The following is a 27,568-nucleotide window of genomic DNA, read 5'->3' as shown; positions in this document are numbered from 1 at the left end:
AACTCCGGCAAAGGAATTCTCGGCTCCGATACCGGAGCATGTACCACAAAATCTTGTAAATTTTGTACTTTCGTGATGAGATTATTCAAACCCGTAGTTACACTCTGGAGATCCATTATTGTCAGGTGCACACAGAGCCATACAGAGATTAGGAGGAGAGAGAGAAAAAAGACTGCAGCAAGGCAGACTGGAGGAAAAAAAAAAAAAAAAAAAAAAATTCCAGCAGACTTCTTATAACTCTCCTTTCTCAACCTGGGTCTTTAACACTTTAGAGGCCGGTCAAACTGTCATGATCTCTGCAGGCAGAGATCATAGCAAGCCTATAGAGGGACAAGCTCTCGGAAGATGGAACTATACTGACCATGAACTAAGCCTGCCGCGCAACTAGAAATAGCCAGGTAGCATTTCCTATTTATCGCTAGATGCCCAGCTCTGGCCTAAGACCTAAATAGCTAGCAGAGGGAAATATAAGACCTGGCTCACCTCTAGAGAAATATTCCAAAGAAGACAGTAGCCCCCCACATATAATGACGGTGAGTTCAGATGAAACAACAAACGCAGCAGGAAAATAGTCTTAGCAAATTTGAGGTCCGCTTACTAGATAGCAGAAGACAGATAGTATACTTTCATGGTCAGCAGAAAAACACTAACAAAACACCATCCAGAGATTACCTTAAACTCTGGCATTAACTCATAACGCCAGAGTAGCAATCCCTGATCAACGAGAGCTTTCCAGACACAGTAACAAAACTTCAGCTGTGAACTGGAACAAATAGGCAAAACAAAACATGGACAAAAGTCCAACTTATCTAGTAGTAGTCTAGAAGCAGGAACAAGCACTGAGAGGCATCAGATAACATTGTTGACCGGCAAGAAACCACCAGAGAAATGAGCTTAAATAGCGACACCCACTACTGATGGAACCAGGTGAAACAGGAAAGAGGATGACAAGTCCAATTCCACAAGCGGCCACCGGGGGAGCCCAGAATCCAAATTCACAACACCTTCCCTTCCGAGCTCTGCCCTGCGCCCAAACAATGGTTTACACCCACATATGGGGTATCAGCGTACTCAGGACAAATTGCACAACAATTTTTGGGGTCCAATTTCTTCTCTCACCCTTGGGAAAATAAAAAATTGAGGGTGAAAAGATCATTTTTGTGAAAAAATATGATTTTTTATTTTTACGGCTCTGCATTATAAACTTCTGTAAAGCACTTGTTGGGTCAAAGTGCTCACCACACATCTAGATAAGTTCCTTAGGGGGTCTACTTTCCAAAATGGTGTCACTTGTTAGGGGTTTCAATGTTTAGGCACATCAGGGGCTCTCCAAATGCAACATGGCGTCCCATCTCAATTCCAGTCAATTTTGCATTGAAAAGTCAAATGGCGCTCCTTTGCTTCCAAGCTCTGCCATGCGCCCAAACTGTGGTTTACCCCCACATATGGGGTATCAGCGTACTCAGGACAAATTGCACAACAACTTTTGAGGTCCATTTTCTCCTGTTACCCTTGGTAAAATAAAACAAATTGGAGCTGAAATAAATTTTGTGTGAAAAAAAGTTAAATGTTCATTTTTATTTAAACATTCCAAAAATTCCTGTGAAACACCTGAAGGGTTAATAAACTTCTTGAAAGTGGTTTTGAGTACCTTGAGGGGTGCAGTTTTTAGAATGGTGTCACACTTGGGTATTTTCTATCATATAGACCTGTCAAAATGACTTCAAATGAGATGTGGTCCCTAAAAAAAAATAGTGTTGTAAAAATGAGAAATTGCTGGTCAAATTTTAACCCTTATAACTCCGTCACAAAAAAAAATTTTGGTTCCAAAATTGTGCTGATGTAAAGTAGACATGTGGGAAATGTTATTTATTAAGTATTTTGTGTGACATATGTCTGTGATTTAAGGGCATAAAAATTCAAAGTTGGAAAATTGCGAAATTTTTAAAATTTTCGCCAAATATTCGTTTTTTTCACAAATAAATGCAAGTTATATCGAAGAAATTTTACCACTATCATGAAGTACAATATGTCACGAGAAAACATTGTCAGAATCGCCAAGATCCGTTGAAGCGTTCCAGAGTTATAACCTCATAAAGGGACAGTGGTCAGAATTGTAAAAATTAGCCCGGTCATTAACGTGCAAACCACCCTTGGTGGTGAAGGGGTTAAAGAGTCCATAATAACAGGGTCTGTACCACAGGACTGGCGTATAGCAAATGTGGTGCCAATATTCAAAAAGGGGACAAAAACTGAACTTGGTAATTATAGGCCAGTAAGCTTAACCTCTACTGTGGGTAAAATCCTGGAGGGTTTTCTAAGAGATGATATACTGGAGTATCTGAAGAGGAATAACCTCATGACCCAGTATCAGCACGGGTTTACTAGGGACCGTTCATGTCAAACTAATTTGATCAGCTTCTATGAAGAGGTAAGTTCAGGACTGGACCAAGGGAACCCAGTGGACATAGTGTATATTTACTTTTCAAAAGCTTTTGATACGGTGCCACACAAAAGGTTGATACATAAAATGAGAATAATGGGGATAGGGGAAAATATGTGTAAGTGGGTTGAGAACTGGCTCAGGGATAGGAAACAAAGGGTGGTTATAAATGGAGCACACTGGGACTGGGTCGCGGTTAGCAGTGGGGTACCACAGGGGTCAGTATTGGACCCTCTTCTTTTTAACATATTTATTAATGACCTTGTAGGGGGCATTCAGAGTAGAATTTCAATATTTGCAGATGACACTAAACTCTGCAGGGTAATCAACACAGTGGAGGACAATTTTATATTACAGGATGATTTATGTAAACTAGAAGCTTGGGCTGATAAATGGCAAATGAGCTTTAATGGGGATAAATGTAAGGTCATGCACTTGGGTAGAAGTAATAAGATGTATAACTATGTGCTTAATTCTAAAACACTGGGCAAAACTATCACTGAAAAAGACCTGGGTGTATGTGTGGATGACAAACTCACATTTAGTGACCAGTGTCAGGTAGCTGCTACAAAGGCAAATAAAATAATGGGATGTATTAAAAGAGGCATAGATCATGAGGAGAACATAATTTTACCTCTATACAAGTCACTAGTGCGACCACACTTAGAATACTGTGCACAGTTCTGGTCTCCGGTGTATAAGAAAGACATAGCTGAACGAGAGCGGGTGCAGAGAAGAGCGACCAAGGTTATTTGAGGACTAGGGGGTCTGCAATACCAAGATAGATTATTACACTTGGGGCTGTTTAGTTTGGAAAAACAAAGACTAAGGGGTGATCTTATTTTAATGTATAAATATATGAGGGGACAGTACAAAGACTTTTCTAATGATCTTTTTACTCTTAGACCTGAGACAGGGACAAGGGGGCATCCTCTACGTCTGGAGGAAAGAAGGTTTAAGCATAATAACAGATGCAGATTCTTTACTGTAAGAGCAGTGAGACTATGGAACTCTCTGCCGTATGATGTTGTAATGAGTGATTCATTACTAAAATTTAAGAAGGGACTGGATGCCGTTCTTGAAAAGTATAATGTTACGGGTTATATATACTAGATTCCTTGATAGGGCATTGATCCAGGGAATTAGTCTGATTGCCGTATGTGGAGTCGGGAAGGAATTTTTTTCCCCAATGTGGAGCTTACTGTTTGCCACATGGTTTTTTTTGCCTTCCTCTGGATCAACATGTTAGGGCATGTTAGGTTAGGCTATGGGTTGAACTAGATGGACTTAAAGTCTTCCTTCAACCTTAACAACTATGTTACTATGTAAGTGTTAGGGTTCGAGTTCCCGTCTCTGCACAGGGGGAATCTCGGGCCATTTCCGCTGCGGTCTCCTATTCTTCTCCTGCAGCAGTGGAGTCTGCTCAGCGGAGACGTCGGTCCCAGCGTCTCGCTCAGTCTGACTCTGTCCTGCTTCTGCCATTGAAGTCAGTGCTGGGCAGCGGCGAGCAGACACTTCTGGAACTAAGTCCTGCTTTTCTCGTTCTGAGCATGCCCAGAGTAAGATCTCTCAGTGGAGATCGAGGGTCACATGATCAGACACTGCAGCTAAGGTCCTGTAGGTGCTTACGCTCTGTGGCAGCCTCTCATTGGTCCTTCCTGGAAGGTCCTGTACGTGCTGCAACTATTTAAGGCTCGCATGGCCGCATGGCCATGCGCTAGTATTGCTCTTTATTTATGTACTTTGCGCCAGTGTGGTCTTGTATAAGTGTGTTCAGGGACCCGGCTGAAATAAGCCCCTAGAATGCTGGCACCTCCGGCGAGGAGTTTGTATGCTTGGGTATTCAGGGACCTGGCCGAAATAAGCCCCTAGAATGCTGGCATCTCCGGCGAGGAGTTTCGTGTGCATGCATGACCACTGACTGCTCTTGTTTAGGCAGTTAGCCTGTGCCTCTGTGGTCTAACAGGGCGCAGTGCTTTGAGTTCATGGCTGCTCTGTGAAGTAACAGAGTTAGCTAACACCGCCATTCAGTTCGGCTATTTTCTAGCAGCAGGTTCTTCTGCACGGTGGACCCCGGGCTGCGAACGCATCTTTCATAATAAAATCTATATATTCATTTAGTGCGTTCCGCTAGCCCTAACATAATACTAGCGCCAGGGTCTGGCTAGTAAATGGCAGACATACAGCAATCTTTGTGGTATATCCAGCAGCTGGAGGGTAGGTTGGCGGCTCTCGAGAGCTCAACCTCAGCTGTGGATATTTCCGCAGTTGCTGTACAGGCTGCTAGCGTGGCTGCAGCAACCTTGTCCACTGCCACCCCTGTTCCGACATTTTCGCGCCTCTCGCTGCCAGAAAAATTTTCTGGAGAAAACAGATCTTGTAGGGGATTCGTGAGTCAGTGCTCTATTCACCTCGAGCTACTGGCTGCACGTTTTCCCACAGAGCGGGCTAAGGTGGGATTTATTGTGTCCCTCTTGTCGGACAGGGCGTTGGAATGGGCTACGCCGCTGTGGGAGCGTGACGATCGTGTGGTGCAGAGTGCTCCATTGTTTCTGAGCACTCTGAAACAGGTCTTCCTAGGACCTCAAGTCACCCATGATATGGCGCTTCAACTGCTGGCATTAACTCAGGGTGAGTCCTTGGTCAGCCAATTTGCCATCCGTTTCCGAACTTTAGCTTCAGAGCTGGAGTGGTCGGATAAAGCCCCTATCCCCATATTTTGGAGGGGGCTGGCTGATCACATTAAGGACGCTCTGGCCACTAGGGAGATTCCAGCCACACAGGAGGAGTTAATAACTGTCTCTACCCGTATTGACCTCCGTTTTAATGAGCGGAGGTTAGAGCGAGCCCAGTGTAGGCAGAGGTTTCGGCTGGCTCCCACCTTCGCCAAACCTCTGGAATCTCCGGTCCAGGTTCCTGAGTCACATGAGTCCAGGGAGGTGTCTCGAGCGGATTCTAAGTCCCGGACCGCTTGGGCACCGAAGGTCTGTCATGTTTGCCAGCAGTCTGGACATCTTGCCACCAGATGTTCCCAGCGGTCGAGGAGACGTCAGCCTCCAGTGGTAGTCGGTGGAGGTACACTAGATACGGCGACGTTTGCCTCAAAATTGTCCTTTAAGGGGACAATTATTATTGGCTCATCTTCCCACTCAGTAGAGCTCTGTGTGGATTCTGGGGCGGAGGGCAATTTTATGTCTTCCGCCTTCACCCAAGTCACGCAATACCCCTGGTTATGCTAGCGCAACCAGTTACGGTACGAGTGGTGAATGGGTCGACACTGCCCTCACAGATAACTCACCAGACCATTCCTTTTACTCTGTCCATGTCACCATCCCATCAGGAGACAATATCTCTGCTTGTCATACCTGAGGGAATTGATGAGGTCCTGTTGAGAATACCTTGGTTACGGTACCACTCTCCACATATCGAGTGGTCCTCAGGCAGAATTTTGGAATGGGGTGAGTCTTGTGGGGGTAGGTGTCAAAGGGAGTGCGTTCAGGTTGCTACTATAGAGGTTTAGACCAAAAAATTGCCCTCCTGGCCAGCAGAGGGCTTCCCTCTAAGCCATAACATATAAACCTATAAACAATATGCTAGGTTGCAGAGTGAAAAACACAATATTAGATAAGAGAGTAGCAACCAAGCAAGAGAGGTACCAAAGCTGAAATAATTTTATTAGGGTGTCAAATACACAAAAGAACAATAGTAACATATAGACAAAAACAGTGGAAGGGGGAAAGCATGCCAACAAATATACAGCCAACAAGATGTGAATAGGTGGCTGAAAAAGGACACAGTAAATCCAGATAGCCTGAACACCACCCTGCCGGAGTACGCCCAAAAATACAATAGTTACAATTGAAAATGAGCACTGATATGCACACTGAGCAAAAGAAAATGCTCAGAAGAGAGCGGGATGATAATAATGACAGCACACACTAGAGAGCACCTTTCAAAAGAATATAATAAATGCTAAAATAGCAAATAAAGCAAAGGAGCAACTCTAGTAATCAAGTGCCATGAAAAAGACCTGTGCATAATCAGAATAGGGCATGCAAATACACTTGGTGCCTATCCACCAGTCCTAGGCATAGATTGAATGTACTAGACATGTGACCAGTATATTACCTTGGGACATGGCTGGCACCAGGCTCCGGCGTGGTGTGGACAAGAGAGGGCCTCGACGCACGTTTCGCCGAGCAGGCTTCGTCAGGAGCCTCCTGACTCTGCCTGCTCGGCGAAACGTGCGTCGAGGCCCTCTCCTGTCCACACCACGCCGGAGCCTGGTGCCAGCCATGTCCCAAGGTAATATACTGGTCACATGTCTAGTACATTCAATCTATGCCTAGGACTGGTGGATAGGCACCAAGTGTATTTGCATGCCCTATTCTGATTATGCACAGGTCTTTTTCATGGCACTTGATTACTAGAGTTGCTCCTTTGCTTTATTTGCTATTTTAGCATTTATTATATTCTTTTGAAAGGTGCTCTCTAGTGTGTGCTGTCATTATTATCATCCCGCTCTCTTCTGAGCATTTTCTTTTGCTCAGTGTGCATATCAGTGCTCATTTTCAATTGTAACTATTGTATTTTTGGGCGTACTCCGGCAGGGTGGTGTTCAGGCTATCTGGATTTACTGTGTCCTTTTTCAGCCACCTATTCACATCTTGTTGGCTGTATATTTGTTGGCATGCTTTCCCCCTTCCACTGTTTTTGTCTATATGTTACTATTGTTCTTTTGTGTATTTGACACCCTAATAAAATTATTTCAGCTTTGGTACCTCTCTTGCTTGGTTGCTACTCTCTTATCTAATATTGTGTTTTTCACTCTGCAACCTAGCATATTGTTTATAGGTTTATATGCTACTATAGAGGTACCTGCAGATCTATCCTCTCTCCCCAAGCAATACTGGTCTCATGCGGACGTGTTCTCCAAAAAGGCGGCGGAGACCCTTCCGCCTCACCGCCCCTATGACTGTCCTATTGACCTCTTGCCTGGTGCTGAGCCTCCCTGGGGTCGAGTTTATCCATTATCTCTCCCAGAGACGGAGGCTATGTCTCAGTACATCCAAGAGAATCTGGCAAGAGGGTTCATCAGGAAGTCAGTGTCGCCTGCTGGGGCTGGGTTCTTCTTTGTTCAGAAGAAGAATGGAGAACTGCATCCATGTATAGATTACAGGGGTCTTAATGCCATCACCGTTAAGAACAAGTACCCATCACCCCTGATATCTGAGATTTTTGATAGGCTACGGGGAGCAAGGGTATTTACAAAATTAGATCTGCGGGGTGCTTACAACCTGATTCGCATCCGTGAGGGAGACGAATGGAAGATGGCTTTTAACACCAGGGATGGGCACTATGAGTTTCTGGTGATGCCCTTCGGGCTCTGTAATGCCCCAGCCGTTTTCCAAGACTTTGTGAACGACATCTTCCGGGATATGCTCACCACCTCGGTCATAGTCTATCTGGATGATATTCTCATCTACTCTCCAGATATTGACTCCCATCGGAGAGATGTTCGCAAAGTCTTTGACCTCTTACGGGCAAACTCTCTCTACGCCAAGTTGGAGAAGTGTGTGTGTGAGCAGGAGTCCTTGCCATTTCTTGGTTATATCATCTCTGCCTAGGGTTTGGCTATGGATTCTGCCAAGCTACAGGCTGTGATGGACTGGCAGGAACCCCATTCTCTTAAAGCGGTGCAGCGCTTTATGGGGTTCATTAACTACTATCGACAGTTCGTTTCACACTTCTCAACTTTGGTAGCTCCCTTGGTAGCCCTTACCAAGAAAGGAGCAAATCCCAAATTGTGGTCTGAGGAGGTCTCCAAGGCCTTTAATTCCATAAAGTCACACTTTGCTAGTGCTCCCTGTTGTGAACTCCATTTTTGGTCTCCCTCTAGTGGTCACAAGCAGGACTGGGTAGTGTTGTCTTTCTGCAGGTTGGCAGCATCAGCTGGTTCGTTATCCTTGGTTGGTTTCCTATTTAGCTCACCTGGATACTCAGTTCCTTGCCTGCTCTCAATGTATTCAGTGCTCTTCAGATTCCTTGTGACTACCTTGCTCCCAGTCTCTCCAAGACAAGCTAAGTTTTTGTTTGTTTATTTTTTGATTATCAGCATTCATCATGTTTCTTGTCCAGCTTGCTAAAATGTGATTTCCTCGCTTGCTGGTTGCTCTAGGGGACTGAGTTTCTCCCCCCACACCGTTAGTTGGTGCGGGGGTTCTTGAAATCTCAGTGTGGATATTTTGTAAGGGTTTTTTACTGACCGCACAGACCCCTTTTCTATTTTCTGCTATCTAGTATTAGTGGGCCGCATTTGCTGAATCTGCTTTCACCCCTGTGTATGTGCCTTCCTCTTACCTCACCGTTATTATTTGTTGGGGGCTTCTATATCTTTGGGGATTATTTCTCTGGAGGCAAGTGAGGTCTTTCTTTCTCTCTAGGGGTAGTTAGTTCCTCAGGCTGGCTCGAGACGTCTAGGATTTTAGACACGTTCACCGGCTACCTTTAGTGTGTTGGATAGGTTCAGATTTGTGGTCAGTCCAGTTTGCCACCTCTCTAGAGCTTGTCCTATGTTTTGTTACTTAGCTGGAGTATTTTGTGATCCTCAACCACTAAGGATCATAACAGCTCCCATCCTACATCGCCCCGATGTAGACAAACCATTTATCATGGAGGTGGATGCCTCATCTGTTGGTGCTGGAGCAGTCCTCTTCCAAAAAGATGCTCAGGGTCGGAAGCATCCTTGCTTCTTTTCTAAGACCTTCTCACCAGCAGAGAGGAATTATTCCATCGGGGACAGAGAGTTGCTGGCCATGAAGTTGGCTTTCTCGGAGTGGAGACATCTCTTGGAGGGAGCTTGTTTTCCTTTCCAAGTCTTCGCAGACCATAAAAATTTGGTGTACCTGCAGACAGCCCAGCGGTTAAATTCTACGCCAGGCTAGATGGTCCTTGTTCTTCTCCCGGTTCCATTTCACCCTCCATTTTCTTTCGGCGGAGAAAAACATTCGTGCCGACGCTCTCTCTTGCTCCTTTGTGTCATCTGTGGAGGAGGAAGAGGAGCCTCGGCTTATTGTCCCCACTGAGAGTCTGAGAACCATAGCTCCGGTTTTGCTAGAGTCTGTGCCTCTGGGCAAGACTTTCGTACCATCCAGTTTGCGACCAGAGGTTCTCTCGTGGGCTCATTCGTCCAGGGTGGGTGGACATTTTGGGACAAAAATGACATCTGAGCTGTTGGCGAGGACGTACTGGTGGCCACATATGGTCCATGATGTCAGGGATTATATTCAGGCGTGTGTCTCCTGCGCCAAAAATAAGTCTCCTCGACAACGGACAGCTGGGTTACTCTATCCATTGCCGGTGGCAGACAGGCCCTGGGAGATGGTCAGGATGGACTTTGTGGTGGGTTTGCCCAAGTCTCGGGGCTGTACCATCATTTGGGTTATCACTGATCATTTTTCCAAAATGGTGCATTTGGTGCCGCTTCCTCGGTTACCTTCGGCACGGGCCTTGGCAGCGTTGTTCATAAAGCACATCTTCCACCTACATGGTATGCCAGACAAAATTGTCAGTGACCGGGGTCCCCAGTTTGCGTCTCAGTTCTGGAGAGAGCTTTGTCATCTTCTCAGCATTGAGTTAAATCTCTCTTCTGCATATCATCCCGAGACGAATGGATTGGTAGAGAGGGCCAATCAGACCTTGGTCACATATCTGCGACATTTTGTCTCAGCCAGGTAGGATGACTGGGCATCCTTGCTACCGTGGGCAGAGTTTGTGCTGAACAATACGGTAGCCGACTCCACTGGACAAAGGTCCTCGAACAGGTTAACCCTGTGGTCTATTGTTTAGCCCTTCCGCCACGCCTGGGTATCACCGACACCTTTCATGTGTCCCTCTTGAAACCTGTATACATGTCCCGGTTTTCCAAGTCATCTGCCGGGACATCGGGTTCATCTACGGACGATTATGAGGTGAACGCTATTTTGGGGTGCAAGGTGGTTCGTGGCAAAAAATTTTATTTGGTGGACTGGAAGGGTTACGGTCCTGAGGATAGGTCCTGGGAGCCTGCCGAGCGCATTCAGGCTCCGCAGCTCATTGCTGCCTTTGAGCGTAACGAGGTCCAAGGAAGGGGGGACCCTAGGAGGGGGGTAATGTTATGGTTCAAGTTCCCGTCTCTGCACAGGGGGAATCTTGGGCCATCTCCGCTGCGGTCTCCCATTCTTCTCCTGCCGCAGTGGAGTCTGCTCAGCGGAGACTTCGGTCCCAGCGTCTCGCTCAGTCTGACTCTGTACAGAGAGTTACTGCTGCTTTTCCTGCTTCTGCCATTGAAGTCAGTGCTGGGCAGCAGCGAGCAGAGTCTTCTGGGACTAAGTCCTGCTTTTCTCGTTCTGAGCATGCCCAGAGTAAGATCTCTCAGTGGAGATCGAGGGTCACATGATCAGACACTGCAGCTAAGGTCCTGTAGGTGCTTACGCTCTGTGGCAGCCTCTCATTGGTCCTTCCTGGAAGGTCCTGTACATGCTGCAACTATTTAAGGCTCGCATGGCCGCACGGCCATGCGCTAGTATTGCTCTTTATTTATGTACTTTGCGCCAGTGTGGTCTTGTATGAGTGTGTTCAGGGACCTGGCTGAAATAAGCCCCTAGAATGCTGGCACCTCCGGCGAGGAGTTTGTATGCTTGGGTATTCAGGGACCTGGCCGAAATAAGCCCCTAGAATGCTGGCATCTCCGGCGAGGAGTTTCATGTGCATGCATGACCACTGACTGCTCTTGTTTAGGCAGTTAGCCTGTGCCTCTGTGGAGTCTAACAGGGTGCAGTGCTTTGAGTTCACGGCTGCTCTGTGAAGTAACAGAGTTAGCTAACACCGCCATTCAGTTCCGCTAGTTGCTAGCAGCAGGTTCTCCTGCACGGTGGACCCCGGGCTGCGAACGCATCTTTCATAATAAAATCTATATATTCATTTAGTGCGTTCCGCTAGCCCTAACAGTAAGTTACTGTAAATGTATTTTTACAGTTGAAGCCAAATTGGTAAAATGGTCCCAAAGTGGAAACTAGTGTATCTTTATTTAAACAGAAAGAATTAATGATTATATTAAGGGGTGATGTAAATGGAAAATCATAAAGCATGAGTAGCTATGATGAATTTGGCGCCTTTTCAGTGCATCTAAGTTTTTCCTGTCTAAGTAAATGTAATGATTAGAAAATCAGCCTCAAGGTTTTAAAAGGTTACTACCAACATCCCAAGTTATAGATAGGGAATATGTTTCAGATTGCTGGATACACAACCGCCCCGAGATTGGGGCTTTAGGGCCCTCAGAACAGGGAGCTACAGCCCCATCTTTAATGAAGTGTTTGCTGTGCCTCTGATTCACAGGTAATGGAACCTGTGGAAGTAGCTGTACGTGTTCTGTGTTTTTCGCATTTAGAACACTGTTGTTTATGGAGCTATTCGCATGTTCTTAGTTTTTTTTTAAGGGTTTTAAAAAAAAAATCACAGAGACATATCAGTTTTTGATCAGAATCATGGATCAAAAAAATTACCTATAATAGCTATGAATCCATGAAAATCACAGACAGGCATCTGTGCACAATCCGTGTGCTCTCCGCGATTGACATGTGAATGTATAGGAGAATATTTTTATTTATTTTTTTTATACATGAAAATAAAAGATAAAACACTGATTGTAACAAAAAATACCAAACACTGATGAACTAATGAAAATTTGTTCAAAAACACTGATGAGACTTGGACTTTTTTTTATGCATGTGAAAAATCACGAATGTGGGAATGAGGCCTTAAATTGTAAAAAAAAAAGTTAATGGCTCAATTTATTAGGCCATTTACTCCAGGTTTCATCATAAACCAAAAAAAAAGTGGTAAAACCTGCAACTCTTCAAAAGTCAATGTGATCTCCAAAGGAGATGTAGATGCAGCCAAATTTATTATGGGAAATAAGAGGAAATGGCAAAAACGTGGCACAAATTATTACCTGCTCATAGCAGATATGCTGTCAATTTCATTTACATTCTGTCATAAAAAAACTATAATCCTAGTAAATGGGAGACATTGTTTGTTCTACGCACACACAACACTTATTTTTGGATAAAATATTATTCATGTACAAGTTCACAGATATGTCAGTACATAGCAACTAATTAATGACACAACTTATTTAAAGGAAATCTGTCACCAGGATTTTGCTATGCAATCTGAGAGCAGCATGATACAGGGACCGAGACCCTGATTCTAGCAAAGTATCACTGGTCTGTATGCTGCCATTTTGATGCAATCACAATTTGTAGTTTGCCATTGCACTGTTTGGAGGGCTATGTGGGGGCCATTATACTTTTGTAGGCTATGTGGGGGCCATTATAATATTTAACAGGCTTTGTGGGGGCTATTATGATATTTGTAGGGCTATGTGCAGGTCATTATACTATTAGAAGGGAATTATACTGTTTGTAGGGCTATGTGGGGCCATTATACTGTTTAGAGGGCTATGTGGGCACCATTAAACTGTTTGGACGGCTAGTGAGGGCCATCATATTGTGTGCTAGCTATTTTACAGTGAAAGGGTTATATGGGGTATACCATACTGTGTAGGGCCCATTATACTGCATGGAGGGCTATTTGGGGGCCATCATATTAGTTGGTGTGGGAGGACTGTCAGGGCCATCCTACTTTGTGTGGAAGACTATGGGGCCATCAAATTGTGTGTGGGGAGCTGTGGGTGTCATCATACTGTCTGGGGCCACTGTGGGGGCATCATGCTTTTTTGGAGACACTGTAGAAGTATCATACATTTCAAAGAAGTACTGTAGGATGCATGTACTGTGGCTGAGGAGGGTTCTGTGGAGGAATTCACTGTGGAGGTGTCATTTTGTGTTTGGGGGTACATTATGGGGGCCATGAAAGGGTTATCTTAGTGCCTGAAAGCACTAAGGGGCTTCAATAAGAGCAACATTACTTTGTAAGGACAACAAAGTTGTGAGATATGCTCTCCTGTTAACCATCAGAATATTATAATTTATTTTTATTTTTTGGGGAAGTGCTGGGTGTCCCAATTAGGACTTCTACTATGGGGCCCCGTGATATCTACTTACGCCCCTGATGTTGCAGATATAGCAGGGCCCAGAATACTGATCCCTGTATAATCCTGCCCACACCCTTGATTGGCAGCTTTATATGCACACTGTAACGTGACAGAAAGCTGCTAATAAATCTGCCCCTTTATCTATGTTTAAACATATTTAAGCAAACTGTAGACCATATCAAGGGTCAATGGGAAAAGTTGTAAAACTACAGAGCAGAATACGGTGTCACTGCTAGGCAAATAATAGGTGCAATCCTTTATAACCTCCATCCTCCTGATTGGAAATGACACAGCTCTGGGATTCTGTAATACTGACCTCAATGCTAGCTGTAAGTTTTAAAAGATATACAACTTCCCATATTTTGTATAAAACACAGGATGTTTTTCATGACGATAATCCACATACTGCACCTGGCAGCACAAGGCCTACAGTACATACAGTCACTGATTGAACTTCGAGAAGTCCAGGATTTACTGGTAATTTGGTACTTAATTCCTCCCCAAATCTGCTGGTATTCTGCAGGCAATGCAAATTAATTGCAAATTTTCAAATTCCATTCACATGCAATAAAAAAAACATACAAAATAGTTACCGCAAACAAGATGTTAAAATGTGCAGCATGCTTCTTATACAGTATGTACAGAAAAGCGATGGAGAGGCAGCATTAATTTATAATGGGGCGAAATCGCAAGCAGATCCACTTGATAATAACTTGTTGAATTTCCTATAAGAAAATCCTGAATGCAGGGACATATAGCAAAATCATAGAACCCCATAGCAAAACTCTTAATCACCCTTCCCCCAAGAAAAAAAATGGTGGGGTCATGACACATTGACACAGTCATAGAAGGGAATGCCTCCTAACTTTTAAAGCCAGGGTCAGGGATTTATATTGTGTGTGTCAGTGTTTTCACTCACTATGATATTCTTTCATGGTCCCCATAGAGTTTGATCCCCCCTCTCAGAATTCACCCCACAAACTGTATGGTACCCCCACATAGTGAATTCCTGAAAAGTTCCCTTCACAGACAGCATAGTAAATGCACAGTACACCAACCACATCATGAAGCCTCTACAGTGTCCCTCAAACAATATGATGTTCCTACAATTCCCCTATACATATTATGTGGCCCCCTCAGTGAACCTACACACAGTATAATGTCCCCATAGTTTCCCCACACACATAAGGCTTCAACAGTGACCCCAGCACAGTAGGATTACCCCCCAAAGTATGATTACCTCCACAGTGACACACTCCCAACATTATACTGCCAGCACCCCATAATATTGTGCCTAAAGTGACCCCAAGCGATCACAGTGTGTCACCTCAGTTCCTCCCCAACAGTATTATGCTTCAACACAGTATGATTCCCCACATTATAATGTCCCCTCAGCATTATGCCACCACACAGTATGATTCTCCCAAATGTATGATGCCCCCCACAGTCCCAGTTGCCCTATACACAATAGGATGGCCCTGCACAGCACACTGCCCCACACTATGAATTCACACAGTCCCCACAAGTATTGACTGATAAAAAAAAAACTAAACTACTTTTCTTGCCCTATTCTCCTGCTATGCTTGACCCTGTGCATTGTATGGACTGAAGTGCTACGTAGCAGAAGTGATCTGGTTATGCCATCACATCTGCTCTGCTGAGACTCAGATGCACAGGCCGAATGGCGGAAGTGGGAGCCAATGGCTGTGCAGTTTGCCATTGCATTCAACAGTATATGCATCCTAACTGTACCGTTGAAGTCGAATTGCTGAACCTGCAGGCATCATTCACCAAACTCACTGGCCCCATAGCAGTTGAGTGCCGCTATTAGCAGTAGGCCACTGCCTGAATGTGCGAACACAAAGACACACAATACAGTTAGTCTAGTCACTTATGCCTAAAATTGTGAGTCCTCATTGTTCATTATGACACAGTTTGGTGCTTTCATGGGATGCAAGCAAAGAGTAGCGCTCTCTCTTCCAAATAAAGCTCATTCTAGAGGTGACTACCCCCAACATTATACAATGGCTAACCTGTGCGCAACACTGAATAAAAAATAGGCCCTCAGCAGTCTATGGGTGCTGTAATAAAGGTCTGTGTTGCAGAGATCCATGATATAATAATGAGGAAAATATGACGAATGCCTATCAAAAGACAAAACGTATAAGTGCCATAAAAATTGTATTTTTATTAAGTATAGATTCTTAAAAACAAATTAAAATGTACAGAAAATGTCAGAGGCTGCAATGCCAAATAGAAATCTCCTCCCTCATTTCTGTTTATCGGCCTAACCGCTCGTTATGCTCTGCAAGCGACTTTCGACTAACCTCTGCACTAATCCGTATCTCCCACTCCCGGCTCCAAGACTTCTCTCGCATTGCACCAATCCTCTGGAATGCTCTACCCCAAAAAATTAGGACTATCCACAATTTGCAAAGTTTTAGGCGCTCCCTCAAAACACATCTTTTCAGAGCGTCCTATCACATTACCTAATCAAAGTCCTTTCATGTGTGTGTGTGTGTGTCCCATTCACTATCTATTTGAGAATAAACCTCCATTAAACTCCACCGCTCCCAACAGCACCACTAATACTGACTGGTGACTACCTCATGCAGTCTTTATCTATTCCCCCACTCCCTCAAGATGGCTGGACCATCATTGTAAATAAGCACCTGTACTTTGTGTCTCCACCACCTAATTGTAGATTGTAAGCTCTCACGAGCAGGGTCGTCTTATTTTACTTTAATTATTGTATTATTTTAAACATAGTTACTTATGACTTGTGTATGAGCTGTTAAACTGTAAAGTGCTGCGGAATATGTTGGCGCTACATAAATAAAGATTAGTAGTAGTAGTAGTATTAAAGTGCAGGAGACCCTAATTAGTATTAGACCACAGAAGAGTTACAGGCAAGTCTGTATAGATATATACAGTTGTGCTCAAAAGTTTAAATACCCCAGCAGAATTTTTGCATTCACAATCTTTTTTCAGAGAATATTAACCCCTTCACCCCGAAGCCTGTTTTCACCTAACTGACACGGCCAATTTTTACAATTCTGACCACTGTCACTTTATGAGGTCATAACTCTGAAACGCTTCAACGGATCTTGGTGATTCTGAGATTGTTTTCTCGTGACATATTGTACTTTATGATAGTGGTAAAACTTCTTCGATATGACTTGCATTTATTTGTGAAAAAAAACAGAAATTTGTCGAAAATTATGAAAATTTTGCAATTTTCAAATTTTACGTTTTTATGCCCTTAAATTAGAGAGTTATATCACATAATATAGTTAATAAACAACATTTCCCACATGTCTGCTTTACATCAGCACAATTTTGGAAACATAATTTTTTTTTGTTAGGGAGTTATAAGGGTTAAAAGTTGAAAAGCGATTTCTCATTTTTGCAACAAAATTTGCAAAACCATTTTTTTTACGGACCACCTCACACTTGAAGTGACTTTGAGGGGTCTATATGACAGAAAATGCCCAAAAGTGACACCATTCTAAAAACTGCACCCCCTAAAGGTACTCAAAACCACATTCAAAAAGTTTATTAACCCTTCAGGTGCTTCACAGGAATTTTTGGAATGTTTAAAAAAAATTGAACATTTAACTTTTTTTTCACAAAATTTTTAATTCAGATCCAATTTGTTTTATTTTACCAAGGGTAACAAGAGAAATTGGACCAAAAAAGTCGTTGTACAATTTGTCCTGAGTACGCCAATACCCCACATGTTGGGGTAAACCATTGATTGGGCACATGGCAGAGCTCGGAAGGGAAGGAGCGCCATTTGACTTTTCAATGCAAAATTGGCTGGAATTGAGATCGGAACCCATGTCGTGTTTGGAGAGCCCCTGACGTGCCTAAACAGTGGAAACCCCCACAAGTGACACCATTTTGGAAAGAAGACCCCCTAAGGAACTTATCTAGATGTGTGGTGAGCACTTTGAACCTCCAAGTGCTTCACAGAAGTTTATAATGTAGAGCCGTAAAAAAAAATTAATATTAATTTTCACAAAAATGATATTTTGCCCCAAATTTTTTATTTTCCCAAGGGTAGCAGGATAAATTGGACCCCAAAAGTTGTTGTGCAATTTGTCCTGAGTACGCTGATACTTCATATATGGGGATAAACCACTGTTTGGGCGCATGGCAGAGCTCGGAAGGGAAGGAGCGCCATTTGACTTTTCAATGCAAAATTGGCTGGAATTGAGATCGGAACCCATGTCGTGTTTGGAGAGCCCCTGACGTGCCTAAACAGTGGAAACCCCCACAAGTGACACCATTTTGGAAAGAAGACCCCTAAGGAACTTATCTAGATGTGTGGTGAGCACTTTTAACCCCCAATTGTTTCACTAAAGTTTAGAATGTAGCGCTATGAAAATTAAAAAATAATTTTTTCTTTCCACTAAATGATGTTTTAGCCCGCAATTTTTTTTCCCCAAGGGTAACAGGAGAAATTGGACCACAAAAGTTATTGTCCAATTTGTCCTGAGTACGCTGATACCCCATACATTGGGGGGAACCACTGTTTGGGCGCACGGCAGAGCTCGGAAGGGAAGGAGCGCCGTTTGAAATGCAGACTTAGATGGATTGGTCTGCAGGTGTCATGTTGCATTTGCAGAGCCCCTGATGTACCTAAGCAGTAGAAACCCCCCACAAGTGACCCCATATTGGAAACTAGACCCCCCACGGAACTTATCTAGATGTGTTGTGAGAACTTTGAACCAACAAGTGTTTCACTACAGTTTATCACGCAGAGCCGTGAAAATAAAAAATATTTTTTTTTCCAGGAAAATTATATTTTAGCCCCCACGTTTTTATTTTCCCAAGGGTAACAGGAGAAATTGGACAACAAAAGTTGTTGTCCAATTTGTCCTGAGTACGCTGATACCCCATATGTGGGGGGGAACCACTGTTTGTGCGCACGGCAGAGCTCGGAAGGGAAGGAGCGCCGTTTGAAATGCAGACTTAGATGGATTGGTCTGCAGGTGTCTTGTTGCATTTGCAGAGCCCCTGATGTACCTAAACAGTAGAAACCCCCCACAAGTGACCCCATATTGGAAACTAGACCCCCCCACGGAACTTATCTAGATGTGTTGTGAGAACTTTGAACCCCCAAGTGTTTCACTACAGTTTATAACGCAAAGCCGCGAAAATAAAAAATATATTTTTTTCCACGAAAATTATATTTTAGCCCCCACGTTTTTATTTTCCCAAGGGTAAGGCTGGTTTCACACTTGCGTTTTTATCTAAATGCGTTTTTTAAAAAACGCATGTGTGAAAAAACGTATGTAAACGCGGTAAAACGCATGCGTTTTTATAGAAAAACACAAGAAAACGAGAAAAAACCAAAAAACCCTAACCCTACCCCTTACCCTAACCTGAAATACGTGGCACTGAAATACGTTTATATACGTATATAAGTGCCACGATATTTCAGTGGCCACATATTTAAGTGCCACGTATACAAGTGCCACGTATATAAGTGCCACGTATATAAGTGTCACGTATATAAGTGCCACGTATATAAGTGCCACGTATATAAGTGCCACGTATATAAGTGCCACGTATTTCACGTAAATGCCACGATATTTCAGTGCCACGTATTTCACTGAAATATCGTGGCACTGAAAGACGTGGCACTGAAATATTGTGGCACTGAAATATCGTGGCACTGAAAGACGTGGCACTGAAATATCGTGGCACTGAAATATCGTGGCACTGAAATACGTGGCACTGAAATATCATGGCACTGAAAGACGTGGCACTGAAATACGTGGCACTGAAATACGTGGCACTGAAATATCGTGGCACTGAAATACGTGGCACTGAAATACGTGGCACTGAAATACGTGGCACTGAAATACGTGGCACTGAAATACGTGGCACTATGACTGTCAGAAAATGTTCATTAAACGGTTAGGGGTGAGTTTAGGGTTAGGGTTAGGATCCCTTTATCACCTTGATGGTGTTGGGTGACTTTTCAGTGTGTGTTCTGTTTTTTTTCTATAAAAACACATGCGTTTTTAACGCAAACAAACGCGTTGAGATCAGACACCATGTTGTGTTTGGAGAGCCCCTGATGTGCCTAAACAGTGAAAACTCCCCAATTCTAACTGAAACCCCAGCCCTAACCCTAGCCCTAACCCCAACCCTAGCCCTAACCCTAGTCCTAACCCTAGCGCTACTTTCACACTAGCGTTTTTTTTGCATACGTCGTAATGCGTAGTTTTGGCGAAAAAATGCATCCTGCAAATTCATCTGCAGGATGCGTTTTTTCCCCATAGACTAACATTAGCGACATATTGACACATGTCGCAAGCGTCGTGCGACGGTTGCGTCGTGTTGTGGCGGACCGCCGGCAGCAACAAACGTTACATGTAACTTTTTTTGTGCCGACGGTCCACCATTTCCGACCGCGCATGCGCGGCTGGAACTCCGCCCCCACCTCCCCGCACCTCACAATGGGGCAGCGGATGCGTGGAAAAACAGCATCCGCTGCCCCCGTTGTGCGGCGCTTGCACAGTATGCGTCGGTATGTCGGGCCGACGCAGCGCGACGGCCCCGTACTGACGCTAGTGTGACAGTAGCCTAACGGGAAAATGGAAATAAATATATTTTTTTAAATTGTATTATTTTTCCCTAACTAAGGGGGTGATGAAGGGGGATTTGATTTACTTTTATAGCGGGTTTATTAGCGGATTTTTATGATTGGCAGCCGTCACACACTAAAAGACGCTATTTATTGCAAAAAATAGTTTTTGCATCACCACATTTTGAGAGCTATAATTTTTCCAGATTTTGGTCCACAGAGTCATGTGAGATCTTGTTTTTTGCGGGACGAGTTGACGTTTTTATTGGTACCATTTTCGGGTACATGACATTTTTTGATCGCTTTTTATTCCGATTTTTGGGAGGCGGAATGAACAAAAATCAGCAATTCCTGAAATTCTTTTAGGGGGGGCGTTTATACCGTTCCGCGTTTGGTAAAAAGGATAAAGCAGTTTTATTCTTCGGGTCAGTATGATTGCAGCGATACCTCATTTATGTAATTTTTTTATGTTTTGGCGCTTTTACACAATAAAAACTATTTTATGTAAAAAAATAATTTTTTGCATCGCTTTATTCTGAGAGCTATAACTTTTATATTTTTATGCTGATGACGCTGTATGGCGGCTTTTTTTTTGCAGGACAAGATGATGTTTTCAGCGGTACCATGCTTATTTATATCCGTCTTTTTGATCGCGTGTTATTCCACTTTTTGTTTGGCGGTATGAGAATAAAGCGTTGTTTTTTGCCTCGTTTTTTTTTTTTTTTTTTTACGGTGTTCACTGAAGGGGTTAACTAGTGATATAGTTTTATAGGTTGGGTCGTTACGGACGCGGCGATACCAAATATGTGTACTTTTATTGTGTGATTTTTTTTTTTTATTTAGATAAAGAAATGTATTTATGGGAATTTTTTTTTTTTTTTCTTTATTTAGGAATTTTTTTTTATTTTTTTTTTACACATGTGGAAATTTTTTTTTTTTACTTTTTTACTTTGTCCCAGGAGGGGACATCACAGATCGGTGATCAGACAGTGTGCACAGCACTCTGTCTGATCACCGATGTGACAGGCACGTTCCACAGGCTTGCCGGCGCCTGCTATGAGGATTCTCAGCAGACGCCGGCAAGCAGGGTCATCTCATGACCCGGAAGGAGTCCCGCGGCCATCTTGGATCCGGGGACTCCTTCCAGGTCACCGGAGCAGTGCGATCTCATCGCGTTGCTCCGGTGGGAGAGCGCAGGGAGCCCCCGTCCCTGCGCGATCCCCCTCTATGCCGCTGTCACTATTGACAGCGGCATCAGAGAGGGTTAAATGCCCGCGATCGGCGATAGCCCCGATCGTGGGCATTGCTGCGGGGTGTCAGCTGTCATATACAGCTGACACCCGCACCCGATCACCGCGGCGCTCAGCGCGAGACCGCGGTGATCGAGCCGCCGTACTAGTACTGCGGCTGTCAGTAATGCAGTTCCGGCAGCGCAGTACTAGTACGGCGCATGTCGGGAAGGGGTTAAACATAACAACAAAACTTTTTTTCCACTCATGGTTAGTGGTTGGGTGAAGCCATTTATTGTCAAACTACTGTGTTTTCTCCTTTTAAATCATAATGACAGCCCAAAATATCCAAATGATCCTGATCAAAAGGTCACATACCCTGGTGATTTTGGCCTAATAACATGCACAGAAGTTGACACAAATGGATTTGAATGGCTACTAAAGGTAAAATCCTCACATGTGACCTGTTTGCTTGTAATCAGTGTGTACATAAAAGCAGAGAGAGTTTCTGGGATCCAGACAGACTCTTGCATCTTTCAACCAGCCACTGACATTTCTGGATTGTGAGTCATGGGGAAAACAAAAGAATTGTCAATGGTTCTACAAGAAAAGGTAGTTGAATTGTATAAAACAGGAAAGGGATACAAAAAGATATCCAAGGAATTGAAAATGCCAGTCAGCAGCGTTCAAACTGTGGTTAAATGGAAAATCAGGGGCTCTGTACAAACAAAACCATGGTCAGGTAGACCAACAAAAATGTCATCCCCAACTGCCAGGAAAATTGTTTGAGATGCAAAGAAAAACCCACAAATAGCAGCAGCTGAAATACAGGACTCTCTAAAAACTAGCGGTGTGGCTGTTTCAAGATGCAGAATAAGGAGGCACTTGAAGAAAAATGGGCTACATGGTCGAGTTGCCAGAAGAAAGCCATTACTGTGGAAATGCCACAAAGTATCTTGCCTACATTAAGCAAAACAGCACAGAGACAAGCCTCAAAACTTCTGGAGCAAAATTGAACTTTTTGGGCACAACCACAAACGTTACATTTGGAGAGAGGTCAACAAGGCCTATGATGAAAGGAACACCATTCCTACTGTAAAGCACAGAGGTGAATCACTGATATTTTGGGGATGTGTGAGCTACAAAGGCACAGGGAACTTGCTGAAAGTTGAAGGAAAGATGAATGCAGCATGTTATCAGCAAATACTGGAGGCAAATTTACACTCATCAGCCTGGAACCTGCGCATGGGATGTACTTGGATGTTCCAACATGACAATGATCCAAAACACAAGGCCAAGTCAACCTGTCATTGGCTACAGCATAACAAAGTAAATTATCAGCAGTGGCCATCTCAGTCTCCTGAGCTCAATATCCTTGAGCCACTCTGGGGAGATCTCAAGCGCGCAGTTCATGCTAGACAGCCCAGGAATTTACAGGAACTGGAGGCTTTTTGCCAAGAAGAGTGGGCAGCTGTACTATCTGAGAAAATAAAGAACCTCATCCACAACTACCACAAAAGACTTCAAGCTGTCATTGATGGTAGAGGGGTCAATATACGGTATTAATAAATGAGTATGAGAACTTTTGATCAGGGTCATTTGGATGTTTTGTGTTGTCATTATGATTTAAAAAGAGAAAATACAGTAGTTTGACAATAAATGGCTTCACCTAACAACTAAACCATGAGTGGAGAAAAAGTTTTGGTGTTACAGTATTATTCATATTCTCTGAAAAAAGACTTAGAAAGCAAAAATTCTTCTGGGGTATGTAAACTTTTCAGCACAACTGTATGTATAGGAGCTGGTTTGTTTTAACATGCCCAAAGCGGTTATTGTGGCTGTTTTCTCCAACACCATTGGGTAACTATCTATTTTGCATTGTGTATGGAAACTTGCTCTCCTAATAAGAATTCTAGGTTCTACGCATAAGTATTTGTTTTAATTCCCTGGTTTCCTGCAATACAAACCAGACTCAAATTAAGCATCCTGTTTAAGCAAAATCATAAAAAATTATGCTAAAGGTTAACAAATAGATTATAGAACAATACAGAATCACACACTACTACAATGCCTGCATTCCACGGCCAACCGGCACCACATGCCTAATACATAAATATTCTTTGAATTATTGCAGTAAATTCTTTTCAAAATACACTTGCTAGAGCACTGGAGAATATAAATTCTGGGCCGATGACCTGCCATTTGCAGTCTAAATGTTTGCCTATGGCACTGGCTATTAATAAATTTGCAGGGTTAGGGTTCACTCACACTGGCGTGTGTTCTGTCATGTGAGGGAATCAGGATGATTATTCTAATTACACTTGGCTCAAACTCTGTCAGAGTTTGATACGAATGTAATCTGAATGTGATCCTATTCTCTCACAGCACCTTCTCCATGGTCTCTGTGCGCGTATATCAGATTATACTCAGATGACATCCGAGTGCAGTCTGATGTTTCACACGCACTCATAGACTTGTATGGATGCACATGATCCGAATATACGTCTATGTTGACGTATAAAACTTCCCAAAAAATATCATAAAGTTACATAACTACTGTGACACCCCAGGGTCCTGGTTGTCACAGTGGCATTGCTTTCCTCACAGGGAGAGTGATGTCACACTTGGAAGTGATGGAGGATTCCTTTTTGACAGGTAATCAGCACATACAACACTGTTCTGACTCAAGGCCAGAAGGGGGAGCTCTACACCCGATTTAAGGGGAGCTGCACTCTCTGGTCGGGAGGAGGAGTTAATTGCTAGGCAGTTGCTATACAGTTGGGAAGAATTAGTCAGTTGGTGCCGGACAGCAGACTGGAGCAGTCTGAGGCAGAAGGACGAGTGTGGGGCCATACAGCCTGAGGTGATGTAGCTCCAAGATCGAGAGATACAGAAGGAAGAACAGCCTTTAGCTAACATGCCAGAGAGCGAAGCACAGGAGAATGACAACAAGGGAGAATAGCTGAGACTGGGCTACCTCCCTGATAGAGCGCAGATACCGGTAACTGGAAGACCGAGGTCTTGTCATACTCTAGGAGGCACAGCAGAACCCAGTACTACACCTACATGTAATGTGTCCACCCTAATTCCCAGGAGACACAGTAATACATAGAGCCCGGGTCATGATAGAGACCCTGTAGAAAGGCTCGAGTCACCTGTCATATGGGTTTGTGTCCCACTTCATTAAAGGACAGAGAAAACTAAGAGGACCTTGCTAAGAAGCCATAGGCAGTAAGGGACTATAGCTACACAGCGCTAGAAGGAAGGCTTTCAACTCCACCTGGTAAAGCTGGACTCTGAACTCGCTTCCAAGCCGGCCGGACCCTGCCTGTACCTGTGATCTGGTGCCCTGGACTGTGGCTGCCTGCTACCATCAGTAAACTGGGTAAAAAGACTGCACAACTGCGTCCTTCGTTCTTTACTGCACCACTCACCATCTTCCATCTATTCACCGGGAGTCCTGGGGATCTACTTCACCTGTGGGAAGTTATACCATCTGGCTGCCATAACATCACCCCAGAGGACCCCTTTAAGCGGCATTGGTCATCCCTGACTGAATACCACAGGTGGCGTCACAAACTTTCTTTATTTCAAAAACCCCTTTAAAGACATCCCTTTAACATGGGCACCCAGGGCCACAGACCAGGTCGTCGCCACCGTGACATAACCCTTTAAGTAACAGACCCGGTGCCGAGTATCCCTACTGCACTGATGGGCGTCTCAACTACTACATCTACCATTTCCTTATATGTACCATAATTTTTTTTTTACCTAGTCTAAATACTTCTGATATCCTGGATCTGTTTGTTTTATTGTCCCTGCACCTCTCTCTTCACAGTTCAGTATTTCCTCAGTATTTTACCTCAGTATTTTGAAGCCAAAACCAGGGGAGGAACAATCAGAGGGAAAGTAGAATAGAAACCCATCACCACTTCTGTATTTATCGCCCACTCCTGGTTTTGGCTTACATATACTGTGGTAACAAACTGACCAAATACTGAACTTGTGAACATGGTCTCAGTAAGATATGGGTTACTGTTTCTTGCGTGTAAGTCTTAGGCTACTTTCACACTTGCGTTTTTAGCAATCCGTCATTTTGGGCAAAAAACGGATCCTGAAAATGTGCCTGCAGGATCTGTTTTTTACCCATAGACTTGTATTAGCGACGGATCGCGATGGATGGCCACACGTCGCATCCGTCGTGCAACGGATCCATTGTGTTTTGGCGGACTGTCGGCACGAAAAAACATTCTAGTGAATGTTTTTTTGCCCGTCTCGTCCGCCATTTTCTACCGCGCATGCACGTCCGAAACTCCGCCCCCTCTTCCCCGGACTTCAGAATGGGCAGCGGATGCGTTGAAAAACTGCATCCGCTGCCCACGTCATGCACAAATTTCACAACGTGCGTTGGTACGTCGGCCCGACGCATAGCGACGGACCCGTACTGACGCAAGTGTGAAAGAGGCCTTATTAGCCAAGGAGTCTGTCCTTCTTTACAATCTTGTGAGTGTCCTGATCAGGGTCTTAAGCAGTCACAGGTTATAATTGAAGCACAAGAAAGGAGCTGACAAAATCCAGAAGAAAAACCCGATAAGAAAATCAACTGAATTCATTTTTATCTTACATGAAAAATGGAGGAAACTATTTTTTTTTCCAGATTTCTTCTTTAAAAATCTGCCAAATTTCATTTTAACAGAACTTTACAAATATATATTAATATAAGAATAAAAAGGAAAGTCAACATTTTTAGAGTTAGATACAGTATTCAACCAATTGTATATTCTTTCCATAAAAAATTATGGGGACCGTGTCCTTTTCTCATGCTAATTGCTGTAGCTTTTATCTTAAGAGGAACAATTTACGGTAATTTGTTACCGGAACGTTCATACATTGCATTGTTATTGCAGTGATTTTCAAGACATTTTAACATTTTTGAGATTTCCGGATTTTTTTCTGTTTTGTTGTTTCCTGTTTTTATCACAGCTTGTTCCTTATGTGACATTTTTTAACATAACCCATAAGAGGAAAAAATGGAATACAGAAATTTAGAAAATGCACATATACCTACATTAGGTATGTTTGCACAAAGCAGAGGTGTACTGAAAATCCATTCAATACAACTAAGCAGGCTATTTCTTCAGCATGCAACAAATTTACAAGGTGAGAATATACCAAGAGGAATATTTTTTTTAAGTTCAGAACTTTTAAAGGTACAATTGCTGCATTGTTATTTTGTACCCCCTATATGTGTTCCAGTCATATATATGAAAAGAAATAGTCAAGAAAATATTTTGTTTCCAAACTATAACTATTACAATAATGAAAGTTTCCAAATCATGGAAAATTACAAACGGCATATAAACTAAGAAAATACTGTAATAATAACATATATAAATATTGCACACAACTCCACCAATGAGTGTTATATTAATATGATTATGAATGACTTAATATTTACTGACTTATTATTTCACTATAATCTTCTTATCCAATGAAAAGACATGTTGTAGATCAATGATACAGACAATGTGGTTGAGCTGGTAAAATCGGAAATTATGGATACATATGAATATACGGTAAAATCTTAGAATAAAGGTGAATCAGTCCGATTTAGTCAAAGTAGTTATATGAACTGGATCTCGTTCCTTTTCTGCCATACTATAATTCATGCTTTATACAATAATAGTAATACCAGTCACTAAAAGACAAAATACATCTGAGGCCTGGATCTAATCATTAGACATTCTAGCAGCTACACGTACAACCTGCATCGATGCTCTTACCAACAAAGTTGTCTGGTAGGGTTGTAAAGCACGTCATGTTCTTTGGCTCAGCATAACACGTAAAGTTCTGATGAACTGTGATGTTACCCATATCCAACGTAGGAATCTACTGTATGACAAGTAGGTCCAAGTCAATCATGCAAGAACTGAGAAGGTGAGTAGGTTTCAGTGGCAGACTGAATGAGTTAGTCTACATCCCTAGTGCACGTTGGTTGTGTCAAAGGAAACATGAGTGTAGCACATTTCCTGCATTTATACTCAGAGCGAACAAGCCACTTCTTATCTCAGGACACCACACAGTTCCTGAGACATGGAACAATTTCCTTCTCGTCATTTCCCCAGTTGCACTGAATTTACTCTAAACAATGCATAATTCCATGGCATTCTCAACATGCTGGACTTACACTTACTGTACTT

General features: G+C 43.2%; 1 protein-coding gene across 1 annotated transcript in view; it reads right to left on the bottom strand.

Annotated features, from left to right (window-relative positions):
- The window catches only part of MYCT1 (MYC target 1), a 124,105-nt gene extending 96,745 nt beyond the window's left edge, over positions 1-27,360 (bottom strand). The window contains exon 1 of the mRNA XM_077283093.1: positions 27,152-27,360. Within this exon, the coding sequence (XP_077139208.1) occupies positions 27,152-27,242 (91 nt within the window). The 5' untranslated portion in view covers positions 27,243-27,360. The remainder of the gene's footprint in view (positions 1-27,151) is intronic.
- Positions 27,361-27,568: the final 208 nt, after the last annotated feature.

The sequence above is a fragment of the Ranitomeya variabilis genome, chromosome 2 (assembly GCF_051348905.1).
Source record: "Ranitomeya variabilis isolate aRanVar5 chromosome 2, aRanVar5.hap1, whole genome shotgun sequence".
Taxonomy (NCBI): Eukaryota; Metazoa; Chordata; class Amphibia; order Anura; family Dendrobatidae; genus Ranitomeya; species Ranitomeya variabilis.
Note: the sequence above shows the minus strand (reverse complement) of the source record. Positions and strands in the feature narration are given on the sequence as shown.